Source organism: Camponotus vicinus, unplaced genomic scaffold (genome assembly GCF_025532165.1).
Source record: "Camponotus vicinus isolate PSW18456_S1 unplaced genomic scaffold, iyCamVici1.0 SCAF_6, whole genome shotgun sequence".
Taxonomy (NCBI): domain Eukaryota; kingdom Metazoa; phylum Arthropoda; class Insecta; order Hymenoptera; family Formicidae; genus Camponotus; species Camponotus vicinus.
The window spans coordinates 6,608,049-6,620,476 of record NW_028141978.1 but is presented as its reverse complement, the minus strand read 5'-3'; the positions used below and the strand labels follow the sequence as shown (position 1 = coordinate 6,620,476).

Sequence of the window (12,428 nt, the reverse complement as noted above, 5' to 3'; positions counted from 1 at the left end):
TCAGCACGGAAAAGCTCTTAAAGAGATATCGGATGACACATGTTATTCTTTGATAAGATTTGATTTTAATCTTGATAATATTAATCATAGATAAAGTTATACACACTGTGCCATCAATATAACCTTGTATTTGGATGACAAATCTTTCATGCGCGCGTGCGTAGCATTTAAATACTCAAAAATATGTGTTCTATAAAAACATTTATATACAAAAGTTGATGCATCGCAGCCTCTTCAAAAGATCATCGAAGACGTGCTATATAATTTATAATTATCATCTCTTAAAAAATTAATTAAAAGTCTAATTCTAAAATGCTAGAACATTAGATTAACTATTCGATCAGGATATATTCAGATCAATCATGCAACAATTTTATATTCAATATAAAAAAATTTCTTTCCCAAGTTTTACATCTTTGAAAAATAAATTAGGAACTTTATACATTTAACAGACTATTAAAGATGTAATTAAAATTTTATAAAGCCCTCTTACGCTTTATCGGAACTTTAATCGCAAATGCATGACGTAGCGTTTTGTCCAACGATCTGGCCGGGGTGACTTGGTCAATTTTTGACTTACTACCGTGTAGAGTAGCTATGTAGAGTTTGGCAGGGCGCCGGCGCCGGTCTCTATAAATAGCGGGTGCGACGCCGACCGCCGCTCGCGACGGACAAAATAGTGACAAAGACGGTGCAAGCATGAGGGGTGATTGCGAGGGGGTGAGCGGCGCGCGGCAGTGGTTACGGACAGCGAGCGACACGGCGGTAGTAGTAACGGATAGTAGTCGCGGCGGCGGACAGTAGTAACGGGTAGGTTACTCGTCGGCTCCAATCCGGCCGCGACGACGATCAATCGAGCCGGCAAAGGGGTGACGCGAGAGACACTCGGAGGGCTCTCCGAATTTTTTCGAAAAGAAACTCGGACTCGCGTGAACTGGCCTAATGTGAGTGACGCGAAGGAGTGAAGTCAACGACGAGCGAGCCGCTCAGGAATCAGCTTTCAAAGATCAAACAAGAGTTCTATAATTGCGTTTGGAAGTTCATTCGAAAGGTCGCGATGTCACAGATGGATACGATTGTTTTATAACGAGGGATCTTGATACTTGAAGTATTCTTCAATTTGACAATCGGTATTTTAGAGGGACGGTCGGGAAGAGAGAATTTATTCGTATCTCGACTATGTGCCGGTGTCTCGCGGGCATCAGAACACTAGGATCGTCGTCGCCGTCGTCAGTGATCGAGCACGGCGTCGTCGTGACGGCGGAGCGCAAGACGTGACTTCATTTGTACAGCTGGTCTATCAGTTGATTCGGCCGCGGAGAACAAGAGAGGTGATTATGTAAACGGACCGCGCTGGAAATACGCGAAGCGATCGTCCCGTGGTTCCCATTGATGGACGGTGAATCTCCATCCGGATGAAAGAGAGAGACTAATTATATTCGTGCCTCGTGCGACGAGGTTACTAACCAGCCAACTCTCCGACCTGCGCTTGCGTGTGTTTCTTCAAGTGGGAATACGAGTGGTGTGGGGGATATAATTATAAAGATCTTTACAAAATAAGAAAATCCAGAATGTTTTTGAATTTAATCTGTTGAACGTTTAAAACCGTCGAGAATCAATTAAAAAAGATTTACACATATTCAAGGTTTAATATTTCAAAATCTGTTATTTAAAATTCTAAACATCCAGTAATAGATGTATAGAGTAATAGATTATGCAATCTCAGTATTAAAATTAGCACATATAAAATGTTTGTAAAACTTAAGATCTAAAATAAAAAAATATTAAGCATTAAAATCAGGCTTTAAAAATCTAAATATTCAAAGTTAGAGATTTTGAATATTAAGATTAATAATAAAACATATTAACTCGAATTTAAAATTTCCATTTCTGCGATCATAAAAATTATAATGTGAACCATATAATCATAGATGATTGATACAATAATCGAATAACTAAATTTTGATTGCGTATTATATATGTAAATGCATCGAAATAAGATTGGGATGAGAGATTTATAGCTAGGGAAAGAATAATTAGCTTCCCGACCCGACTTTATTTTACGATCGCGCTACTTTTGTAAGTCCATCACGCATAGCTTTGACATATCACGCCAACTATAAATTCAAATCGATTAGCACGCTTTCAAAGTACAGATTTACTCGAGTTGACGCATCAAAAAATTGCAATATTAGCTTATGAAAAGTCTGTTCGAGAGAAACGTTAATAAGAGAAATTGCTAACAAGTTTATTAATATCACTATTTAAGTTGCACATTTTGAATACTTTTTTGCATTTCGCAGATACATAATGGCTCTAGTAATGTTACCGTGTGATTTGCCTTGGTGGCCAGCTGTGGTAAAACAACTGGACAAAGCCGCCTTAGCGAAAAATTCCGACGACCTAATAGACGCGATGCAACGATTGCATGACATGTGCAAGTATGACTCGCATTATTTAAAAAAAATCGTTTTTTTTTGTATTAAAGTAAATTCTCTTCTAAAATATTAATACATGTGCACTTATCTCTTTACATTTAAAATATATATACATTCATAAATATTTTTGATGTTTGACATTATTATATTTTGTATTATTTTCAGTATAAGCCTCGATCCCGAAGAGGACATGCAGAATGCCGATTTGTTCTCCATGTTAGAGACTTTCCTAAATAAAGACCTTGAGCCTATGGAAAGGGAGCAGGTGTTCACAAAGACAATACCGCGAATGGTGGAAAGGGCGAAGGATTTAAAATGCACTAAACCTTCGCAAGGTTTACACTTTAGTCTGCAGCAGCAAGGTATTGTTATCGTGAAATTCGATATTGTCCCAGATATCCCGAAAAAATCGCAATCATCTTAAATATATATCTTTTCAAAATACATGTCCTTCAAACTATTTAAAATAAAGATATCGCGTCCACGCAAGAGAAAAATTAAATTTCAAATAAGAATTACTTATCTCTCACATAGGTGATAGCGTCGAATACAGTTACGCCTTCGTCTCCTCTTTAATCGCAAACGCATTTTTCTCAACGTATCCGAAGAGAACTACGAAGACGCATCCCACATTGCGCGATTTTAATTTTACAAACTTCTTCAGACATCTTTACAAGTGAGTGATTTTCGAGTGAATTAAATTCTTGAAGAAATTTGCTGTTTGCTTTCAATCTGAAAAAAAAAGAATTATAATTTCTCAAATATTTTATTATTTTTCAGAAACGCACAGAAAGCCAAACTCAAAAGTATCTTTCATTATTACAATTATCTCGATACGGAACATGCACTCGATGGTCGTCTGATAATTTCAAGACAGGTACAATAATTAAAGTGAAATTTCCTTGACTTTTTACCTAGCAGTCATTTTTTCAGATTTTGTATTCTTTGTTCATTTTTTTGTTAAGAATAGTTTGCAATATACAAGATGTTTAATACAATTTGTAGGTAATGGCATCTAAGCAGTGGTTAACTATCGAAGATTGGCTGGAAAGTAATGTACCTTTATGTCCATTGACGATACGTCACGAGGGTCGATTGGAGAGAATCGAAATGGAATCCAAAGTACTACAAGTTTGCTTCGTGAATGCTAAGATTGGCGGTGGTGTGCTCGATGGCGATATCACGCAGGAGACTGTACATGTAAATTAAGACAAATTATTATTAAAATTCATACATTATGCTTGTATCGACATAGATTAATAGTAAAAAATTGCGCGGTTTGCAGAATTGCTTCAATAATTTAATTTTTAGAAATGATTGTTTTTCATCTAAAAAACAACTCTTTTATTATAATTATTTTAAAGAAATTGAGAAATGCAATTACATGAATGATAGGATTGTCATCTTTATTTATTCGAATATCCTTTTTCAGGTAGCGACGCATCCAGAAATGCTCGCCGCGATACTATCTGTCGAGGCCTTAGAAGATAACGAAGTATTGATAATTGAGGGTGTTAGGCATATGGCGAGGATAAATGATCCGCGGCACAAGGCGATATTCGAGGGTATCTCGAAACCGAACGTGGTGAGTGAAATGCGAAACTCTCTTGATCTGTGTACAATTTGATTTACGTTATTCGCGGAGATGGGAAGATGAACAATCGTACAGTTTTCCGAGCGCAGGTAACGGTCTGCTGCATAGATCCCGAGGACTATTCGCGATTGCCATTGACGCAATTCGAGGAGGATAACATTCTGAGAGAGATGAACAAGTCATTGTTAGGATTTCGTCAAAGACACGTGCCCAGTAGTCCCACGGATCCTATCAAGACGGATTATCTGGATGCGGAAGTCGGCTTGGGCTCGCGTAGGTTGTCGCCGATCGGCGAGAGCTTCAGCAGCACCCCGCCGGAAGCGGAAAGTGAGGATAAAGTCTTCGCGGCAAGCAGTAATTCCAAGATAGGTAGGAGACACGGGGGACAAGAGGGATCCATGTAATTCATATAACTTACTCAAATTGTACATATATTCCTTTGGCGTTTAATAATTTTCATTTTCTTCTTCTTCTTCGGGCAGATAAGCAGCCTCCATGCGACGAACATCACAAATTAGAGAGCACGGCGGAAATACGTAGCAAGCCTAACGGTAAATCGATGAGACCGCCGAGTCCTCACAAAGTGTGCAAGGACGCGAGCTGCACGACCCGAAGAAACAGATTTATCGTGTTAGGATCCAGCGGAGAAGTTCTGCCGGTGACGCGACAGCTTGGTCAAATGTCGGTTTACAGCAGCTGTAACAGTCAAAGCACGGATAGTTTTCACAGCGCTAAGGAAACTATCGATGAAGAACCTGGTATGTGTATCAACATTACACTTCAAGTAAATCTGAAATGAAGAACAGTTTTTATATTGAATAAACTTTTAGAGGAAGAAGAACAAAAGCTGAATAAACGTTATAACGCGCAATTAGACACGCCCGAGAGAAGGGGAACTTTTGCGCAGCGACTGAAAGACGCTTTGAAGCGAGAGAGTACGGCGACCGGCGGGATAACTTCTTCAAATACCTCCTCCGGCGAGAGCAGTTACGCCGTTGGCATAAGTGTTAGTGGTAGCCATGTCGGCGATCAAGACATCAAGTGAGTTAAAATTTACGTAAACAAATACGCGGCATCACTAGATATCTATTTATACATATATGTGAACGGAAAAATATTAAACAACATATATGACCTGAGTAGCTTAATGTTAAGAATACTCGCCCGGTAAGTGAAAGATCCTGGGTTCAATTCCCGGGTCCAGTCACCCATGATTTAATATTCTTTCTTAATATACATTTCATCTTATTATATATATACATTTTAAGTTTAATCTATAATCATCTAAATTATATTCTTTGCATGAAATTAGGCTGTGATTAGGCTGTGATTAGGCTGAAATTAAGTTGTGATTAGGCTGTGATTAGGTTGTAATTAGATTATGATGTAACTATGTGATTCATGTGATGTAACTATGTGGGAGCTATCAGTATAGATATTAATATACATATCATTAGCATAAATTTAAATTTTAAATTTATATATGTATATATATTATAGAAAATGATAATTTATATTATAGAAAATGATAAATTATATTGTTATAGCATTATCTACGTATAATATGTATAATATAATCTATCTACGTTATAATCTATGTCGTAGTTGTCAAAGTGTAAAAGTTATTATTATTCTTGCTTCTTACTCAGATTTTAGAATGGTATTTGAGTCAGAAGACACGACATAACAAATAGTAACTTTCTAACTTTACATATTATTATTGGGTGAGCCTAAGAATATTAATATAGATTAAGAATATTAATTCCATGGGCCCTGGATAGCTTAAAGGTAAGAGCGGTCGCCTGGAAAACAAAAGGTCATATTTTTTTATTTGTAATAGATAACAAAAAATGTAGTAAGTAATTTATCATAAAATGTTTATATAATCAAAAAATGTATCGGGATAGCTAATGATTTTCAGACATCATTTAATTACGTTTCCATTTTATGCAATATAAATTGCATATAAGATTGTATATATGCACGACAGATAATGACATATAATTAATTGTCATAATAGATAACAAATCAAAACTTTCTTTACTTTTTTAAGTACTTCTTGTGAGGTCAGAGAATTAATAAACTGAATACATTTAATTATTCTTTTATCACACGTAAAAAACGTGATGATAAATATCTTATGTTTCATTATGTTTTATCTTGCATCTTTTAGTTATAAAATATTCATAGTTATATTATCACTGGATAATACAATATTGCAGGGTGAGAAGAGGAGGTTCGAGAGGATTCGTCTTACGAGATGAGACAGTAGATGAAGAGTTTCTAAAGGAATCTCTAGAAGCCGAGCAAAAATGGCTAGGTCGATTCCGACAAAGTCAGGGACCCATGTTTCAAAGAAAAGACACGAGTGCAAGTAGCAAATATAGTTTCAGCACGGAATACAATTCCGGCAAGTACTTAGAAGACCTCGCTTGTAGATAAACGATATTTATTTTTGGCAATAGTAAAGAAACTAAAATTTTTACTTACGTAGATTTCTGTTCCGAATTGGAGGAAGTTTATGAGCAATTGTCAAAGTGGCTGGAAGATCCGATAGTGGCGGATGAGAGCAGGGAACTGGACGCGAGGGATCGGGCGGTCGTACGATTCGCCGGTTCGCTTCTGAAACGTGCTTTGAGTGAATCGTTCGCTGGTGTGCCGCTTCAAGAAGGCGAACCGCAACCATTCATTGATGCGAACGACGTGAGCCAACAACACAAGCTAGCCTTAGCCGTGAGGAGTCTCAGCTTAGAGCTCGCTCGACAAAAAAACCGACGACAACAATCAGTAAGGAATAGCAAATATATTAAGTTTCTCTGCAAAAAAATCGCTGAATTAAAAAGGCATGAATGACAAGATTCATTTTGTAGAAATAATTACAAATATTTACCATTTTTTTTTACCTCTAGAACAAAAGCATTTATTATTTAAAATAATTTGTTTATTGCTTTGTATTTTGTTATAATAGACAATAAATCGAAATTTTCTTTCTTTTATGCTTTTCTAAATGCTTTCTTTTGAAGACAGAAAACTAATAATTTTAATATGTATTTGGTTGTTCTTTAATCATGGATTTAAAAAAACACACTTGTAATATAGAAACATACAAATATCTTTAAAAAACAAACATACAAATATTTTCAAAAACTTGTAATAAATATAATAAGATGGAATGAGAGACAGTTTCGAATCGGTTTGAGCGACATAAATTAATTACTTTATATATACATATAAAGCTTTATATAAAGCAATATAATATCGGAAAATAAAAGTTTCGAGTTTAGACTATAGGCAACTTGAAATATTATACAGGTAATTGAATCTGAAGATATAGATTGTTACGAGGACGCCTCGAGTGAGATGGTAAGAGAGGCGAAGGATGCTCAACGTAGGAAACTGTGGGCCGTCACGTTTACATCGGAAGTGTTCCAAACGTTGGTTGATGATCAAACGATCGTATGCTTATCTACACCGCCTATGTCAAGCCAAATAGTAAACAAGCATGAGATGCGCGAAGCGAACGTGCTTGGTATTTTGGAGGTGATTCAGAGACTTGACTGTATCACGTGTATAATCGCAATGCATGAGGCAGTACAACTGCGTTATCTATATTTAAAATCGCTTGTGAAAAAAACACTTTCTGCAGTTTGAGAACTCTCTTCGATAAAATATAACTCGTCAAGATAAGACTGTCCGAGATTTCGCGTTTACGTCTTCTCGACTTGGTGCATGACGGACGATTGAGATCAGCTTTTCTCATCTGACACATTTGAAACCTTTAACAATTAATTCATTTATCTGTCTCTCAGTCTATCCGACTTTTACACTTCTTTACTCACATTTCTTGCTTCTTATCCTTTATTCAATATATTAACTATTAAATGAAAGTATCATCTATACATTCACTTTTTTCTCTATCATCATCATAAAAAAAATAATATAATTCCTTATGTTAAATTAAAATGATAACAACCTTTTGTATCTTATTTAGTTACGCATTTTTAGCAGTTTTAATATCAATTTTAATATCATTCAACAATTACATTTCGAGCAGCAAGCATTTAAAATCTTTACTAATTATATCAGGAATGATTGAAACATAGCAAGATGATATAATTTAATAGATTATTTTAATGTGTATATAGTTACCGCGGGAAAATAGTCCTCAAGGAGGGGATTTATTACCCATAGCTACAGGTAACTGGGGATGCGGGACTAGATTGAAGGGCGATCCGCAATTAAAACTCGTAATTCAATGGCTCGCCTCTTCCCTGGCAGGAGTACCAAGACTAATCTATTATACTTCTGGCAATCCAAGTTTATCTAAGGTAAAAGAAAAGATATTATAATAATATCAATTTTTTATTGCGTAAATTTTCATTACCAAAAAAATTTTCAGTTAGATACCGTAAGTAGAGTTCTGATGGACAGACGTTGGTCGGTGGGTGATTTGGCCGCCGCGACGTTGAAGTATGCTGGAGAAACGATCGAAGAACAGACGGAAGGAAGAAATAGCCTCTTCGAGGAAATTATTGGTATGGACAAACCGAGTCCTTAGCCCGATTCAATGCTGTCCGTTCTAGTGGACGTGCTGGCTACTATGATCGAGGACAGCTTGAGAGCCTAATATATAAACATATTATTCTCCCGCGAGAGGAATGCATACATACAAAAGAAAAAAAAGAATAAACGGGTACTTAATTGTAGAATTAAACGCGCAAGATCGAGAACTAATTGTAATTCGTGTAAGCGTAGTCTTAGTAGATGAAACATATTATACGAGGTTTATTTTAGCAAAAGAGAGGTCGATCCTCGTTATCACTTTTCGTTCAAAATTACTCTCGTCTAGCATATCAAAATATCAGGCAAACTCGCACAATTCGTTGTACAAGGCAATATATCAAATAGCGAAAAATATATAGTCGTTGCGATATTTTCTAGTCTGTAGAGTAGAGTATCACATGCTGTCTGATCAGATTGCATTATAAGAATTACTGCATTTCCAAGAAGCAATGTAGGAGAGAAAAAATAGCGTGATTTAAAAGTTTAATTGTGTCATTAATGACATATTATTATAAGACAGCGTGAGAAATTCTTTACAATTTTACAGTCTAGTCGTGTCATGTCTGGAAGTCAATTCTGGTTTTATTTTGTACGGAACGAGTAACTGCTTGGAGTTACATGCAATAATTAATGAGGCACAATATACTAAACTATATATTTTGTACAATAATATTTTTAAGTCGCATTCTATTTAAGTCGGAGTATATATATATATATATATATATATATGTAACATGTGAATAGATTTTTAGAGGGAAACTTTTAGTATTTTATAATAAAATATTAATATAGATCGTTTTTTTATAAAGATGAAACTTACATGTACACATATGTCGCTGAAATCATAAACTCGATAAAAAGTAGATAATTTGGCCTATAAAAAAACGATATGGCTTTGTAGTATGTAAATCAATTAAAATGAGGTCTTCCATTATTAAAGCGGAACATGTGAAAGTATCTGTCCTAAACTAATATATACTCTCTACATACTTCTCATTCTGAACGATGATAGAAGTTAAAAAAAAAAAAATATATATATATATATCGAATATGCAGAATATATATACATGGAGTATATATTAATAAATTTATATCACAATATATATAGGATCTTGTATCTATTTGAGATTTCCTATCTGATTATATTTTAATGTACATAATTTGCAACATAAATTTTATCTTTATTTTATTTTTACTAAATATTAAATTGATGTTAATATAAAATAAAATCTCTCTTGGAACGCATCACAGTTTTTATTAATATCACACGTTATTGTTAATCAAAATGTATTAAACATACCATTTATATGTACAATATTTAACATAAATATTATTTTTGAATAATATTACCGAAATAATTCATGTTTTTTGGATAATCTCATTACTTTATCACTTATTATTACATTTTAACTAAAAAAAAGAAAAAAAAATCATAATTTCTCTACTTTTATTTTTATGTGCTTGATACACAATATATATCTAGAGTAGTATTCAAACTATCTCTCGATTGGCTGTTTAAACTTTAATCCTGAGTTTGGTATTACTTACTTATCTAAGGAGTAAAAAAGACCATATATAAAAACAACAGATTCTATTTACATATCAGAAAAAGAGACTTCGTAGACGTCGTCCCACGCCTTGTCTGTCGTACAGAATGTTGAATTTGTTTACAAATTGATTTATATTATTACAACCTTTAGTTATAATGCCAAGATACGTCATCAAGCCAAAATCATTACATTGCTAAAAAAATACAAAGACATTATTAAAAAAAACACTATTATAAAGTGTCTGATTAGTAAACTTATATTCAAAGCACATATATATATTTATACTAACGTTATAAAAGTCAGCCTTAAATTTCGGATTATTTAAGACAGGCAATCGATGACTCAGAGAACAAGCTGCTCGAAGAACTTCATGATTTCCTTTCAATTCCCCACTCTCTACTGCTTGCACATATCTCAGAACAAGTTTTACTCTTGCATGCAACATTTTAATGGCACTGTGTTGAGCCGTTAAGTGTTCTGCCACTGAAATAAAATATTTATGTATCATTGATTCCAATATAAAATATATTTGTCAAAATATAAAGTGCCTGCATACTACTCACCTACTGAACATTCTCCTTGTTCGTTATTACACATCCTTTGTACATGATCAACACCAATCCTTTCAGCTTCTTCTGTGGCTAGTGTATAAGTTAATGGAACAAATAACATGGTAGCTTCGCCGTTAACTAAATCAATTACTGATTCGTACATGGAGACAGATAAATGCTACAACAATCATCATACTTTCTTAGATATAATGTTCTTTTATATATTTAATAAGAAAAAAATTCTTTCATAGAAACATGTTTCAATAAACTTGCCTCTGTGTTTTTCGGTCTTGGATCTAGTTTTAACAATACAGGACTTTCATTTATTTCACAAAGCTGTTTGTGAACTCTAATATCTCTCTCATTAGGCATATCACCAGTGGTATACCAGCCCAAAAAGTCCATTTCACTAAAAACTAGCTTAAATTGTTCTTCCTTTGTATTATAATAATCTCTATCGATTATAACATCATCGCCGATGCATGTAAACAATAATTCAAAAGAATTCATAATCTCTATATTACGACCCTTCTGTTTACCAATCAGAGCACCATACACTGAAAATTTTAATATCAGAAATGATACATTGTTAGCCCATGAAATATTACCAATAAAATTTATCAAACATATAAATATAATATTTTAAGTTATATATTTTGATTGTACATTAATGTATCAAATCCAATTTAGAATTTATATACATAGACTTTCCAATATATAAATTAACTAAAATATAAATTTTGATGTCTATATTAAAATTTTCTCTTATTTATTAAATAAGAATCTCGTACCCAATTGATCACTGCCCTCTTGAGCTCTGAGTCTGGTCCAGTGCTCACTAACGTTCATGATTACCAGTGGATGCAAACTGATGGACACGGAACCGACGGTGCCCGAAGACGCCATAACCTTGACGCTTCCGGACACCTTCGGATTCCTCTCGGAGGTGTCTTCGTCGATCTCCATCGGCGTCTGCTCGTTTGTATTGTCCGTAGGCACATCGACCTCCATGTCACTTTTCTATCACCGCTCCTGCTGTTGTATTTTTACAGACTCCAGCAACTTCTGCGGAGTAAACAGATCCGGATTGAATGAACGTCGCTGAGACCAAACACACGAATTTCCTTCTCCTTAAATCGTTGAAACGCCAGTCTAAATTTTTAGCGTGATCCAATACGGGCGGCCATCGCGTCGATTCTTTTTATTCTCAGCTGCACCTGTGGAGGGGGAATTAATCATATCGAGTCGATGTCTCGAAATGCAACAATTGTCTCTCGCGCGATACAAAGTCCCAAATCTTTTTAAATTACAAATTTATTCTTTCCATTTCCTGCGCTCTTTACTTTCCCTTCTTTTTTCTCTATTGCTCTAGATTTATATCTAAGACTCACATTTAATCTAATCTACATATATATTTCATTTTGAGTGCAAGAAGTGCAACACAGTGTAATGTATGTATCTCTATTTTCTCAAATTTTCTGTTTTTATCAAGAATTAAAATACCGAATATCAGCTTCGAAAGGAACCTCAAGAAAATGTAAATTTGTCGATAAGAAATTAATATTTATAAACGTACGGAAAAACTTGGTACTGGAAACTTTTCAGCACAATTTCTCTAATGGAATAGCGTTGCCTCTTGCCAAGTCATGTTCTCCCAACATCTAGAATTCAGCCTTTGAATCCGGAACTTACTTCAGTTCGATTTATCTCTTCCGATTTCTGTTCTCCTGGT

At 34.7% G+C, this 12,428-nt stretch overlaps 2 protein-coding genes across 7 annotated transcripts; one reads left to right on the top strand and one right to left on the bottom strand.

Annotated features, from left to right (window-relative positions):
* Window positions 1-701: 701 nt before the first annotated feature.
* On the top strand, window positions 702-9,840 carry LOC145973091 (uncharacterized). Of its 5 annotated transcripts, XM_083102274.1 has the most exons (16): window positions 703-1,051; window positions 1,140-1,331; window positions 2,304-2,441; window positions 2,604-2,800; window positions 2,973-3,114; window positions 3,219-3,315; window positions 3,444-3,638; window positions 3,871-4,023; window positions 4,122-4,401; window positions 4,515-4,790; window positions 4,863-5,073; window positions 6,255-6,442; window positions 6,527-6,819; window positions 7,345-7,572; window positions 8,178-8,360; window positions 8,432-9,840. In XM_083102274.1, the coding sequence occupies exons 3-16, from the start codon at window positions 2,311-2,313 to the stop codon at window positions 8,588-8,590; spliced, it is 2,733 nt and encodes a 910-aa protein (XP_082958400.1). In that variant the 5' UTR covers window positions 703-1,051; window positions 1,140-1,331; window positions 2,304-2,310; the 3' UTR covers window positions 8,591-9,840. The 5 variants fall into 5 exon arrangements, with proteins under 5 accessions (XP_082958402.1, XP_082958400.1, XP_082958398.1 ...); XM_083102272.1 differs by having other exon boundaries at window positions 703-1,331; XM_083102273.1 differs by having other exon boundaries at window positions 703-1,522.
* On the bottom strand, window positions 1,640-12,426 carry Csn6 (COP9 signalosome subunit 6). Of its 2 annotated transcripts, XR_014439362.1 has the most exons (12): window positions 12,273-12,426; window positions 11,488-11,913; window positions 10,970-11,253; window positions 10,709-10,874; window positions 10,435-10,628; window positions 10,195-10,338; window positions 8,440-8,655; window positions 8,182-8,355; window positions 6,523-6,848; window positions 4,451-4,728; window positions 3,499-3,630; window positions 1,640-3,170 (listed from the first exon to the last, which is right to left on the bottom strand). XR_014439362.1 is itself a non-coding variant. In XM_083102283.1 (6 exons), exons 2-6 carry the CDS (start codon window positions 11,705-11,707, stop codon window positions 10,198-10,200), a joined length of 1,005 nt encoding a protein of 334 aa, XP_082958409.1. In that variant the 5' UTR covers window positions 11,708-11,913; window positions 12,273-12,426; the 3' UTR covers window positions 10,170-10,197. The 2 variants fall into 2 exon arrangements, 1 of the variants encoding a protein (XP_082958409.1); XM_083102283.1 differs by lacking the exons at window positions 1,640-3,170; window positions 3,499-3,630; window positions 4,451-4,728; ... (1 more) ...; window positions 8,182-8,355; window positions 8,440-8,655 and having other exon boundaries at window positions 10,170-10,338.
* Window positions 12,427-12,428: the final 2 nt, after the last annotated feature.

Bases quoted from the DNA above. Each gene is read 5' to 3' on its own strand.
- LOC145973091 (XM_083102274.1), top strand. From the start codon at position 2,311: ATGGCTCTAGTAATGTTACCGTGTGATTTGCCTTGGTGGCCAGCTGTG. The intron at 3,316-3,443 runs GTACAATAATTA...TACAATTTGTAG, and splicing joins GTCTGATAATTTCAAGACAG to GTAATGGCATCTAAGCAGTG. The intron at 4,024-4,121 runs GTGAGTGAAATG...TTCCGAGCGCAG, and splicing joins GTATCTCGAAACCGAACGTG to GTAACGGTCTGCTGCATAGA.
- Csn6 (XM_083102283.1), bottom strand. From the start codon at position 11,707: ATGGAGGTCGATGTGCCTACGGACAATACAAACGAGCAGACGCCGATG. The intron at 11,254-11,487 runs GTACGAGATTCT...TAAAATTTTCAG, and splicing joins AGAGGGCAGTGATCAATTGG to TGTATGGTGCTCTGATTGGT. The intron at 10,339-10,434 runs GTTAGTATAAAT...GTATTTTTTTAG, and splicing joins TTAAGGCTGACTTTTATAAC to CAATGTAATGATTTTGGCTT.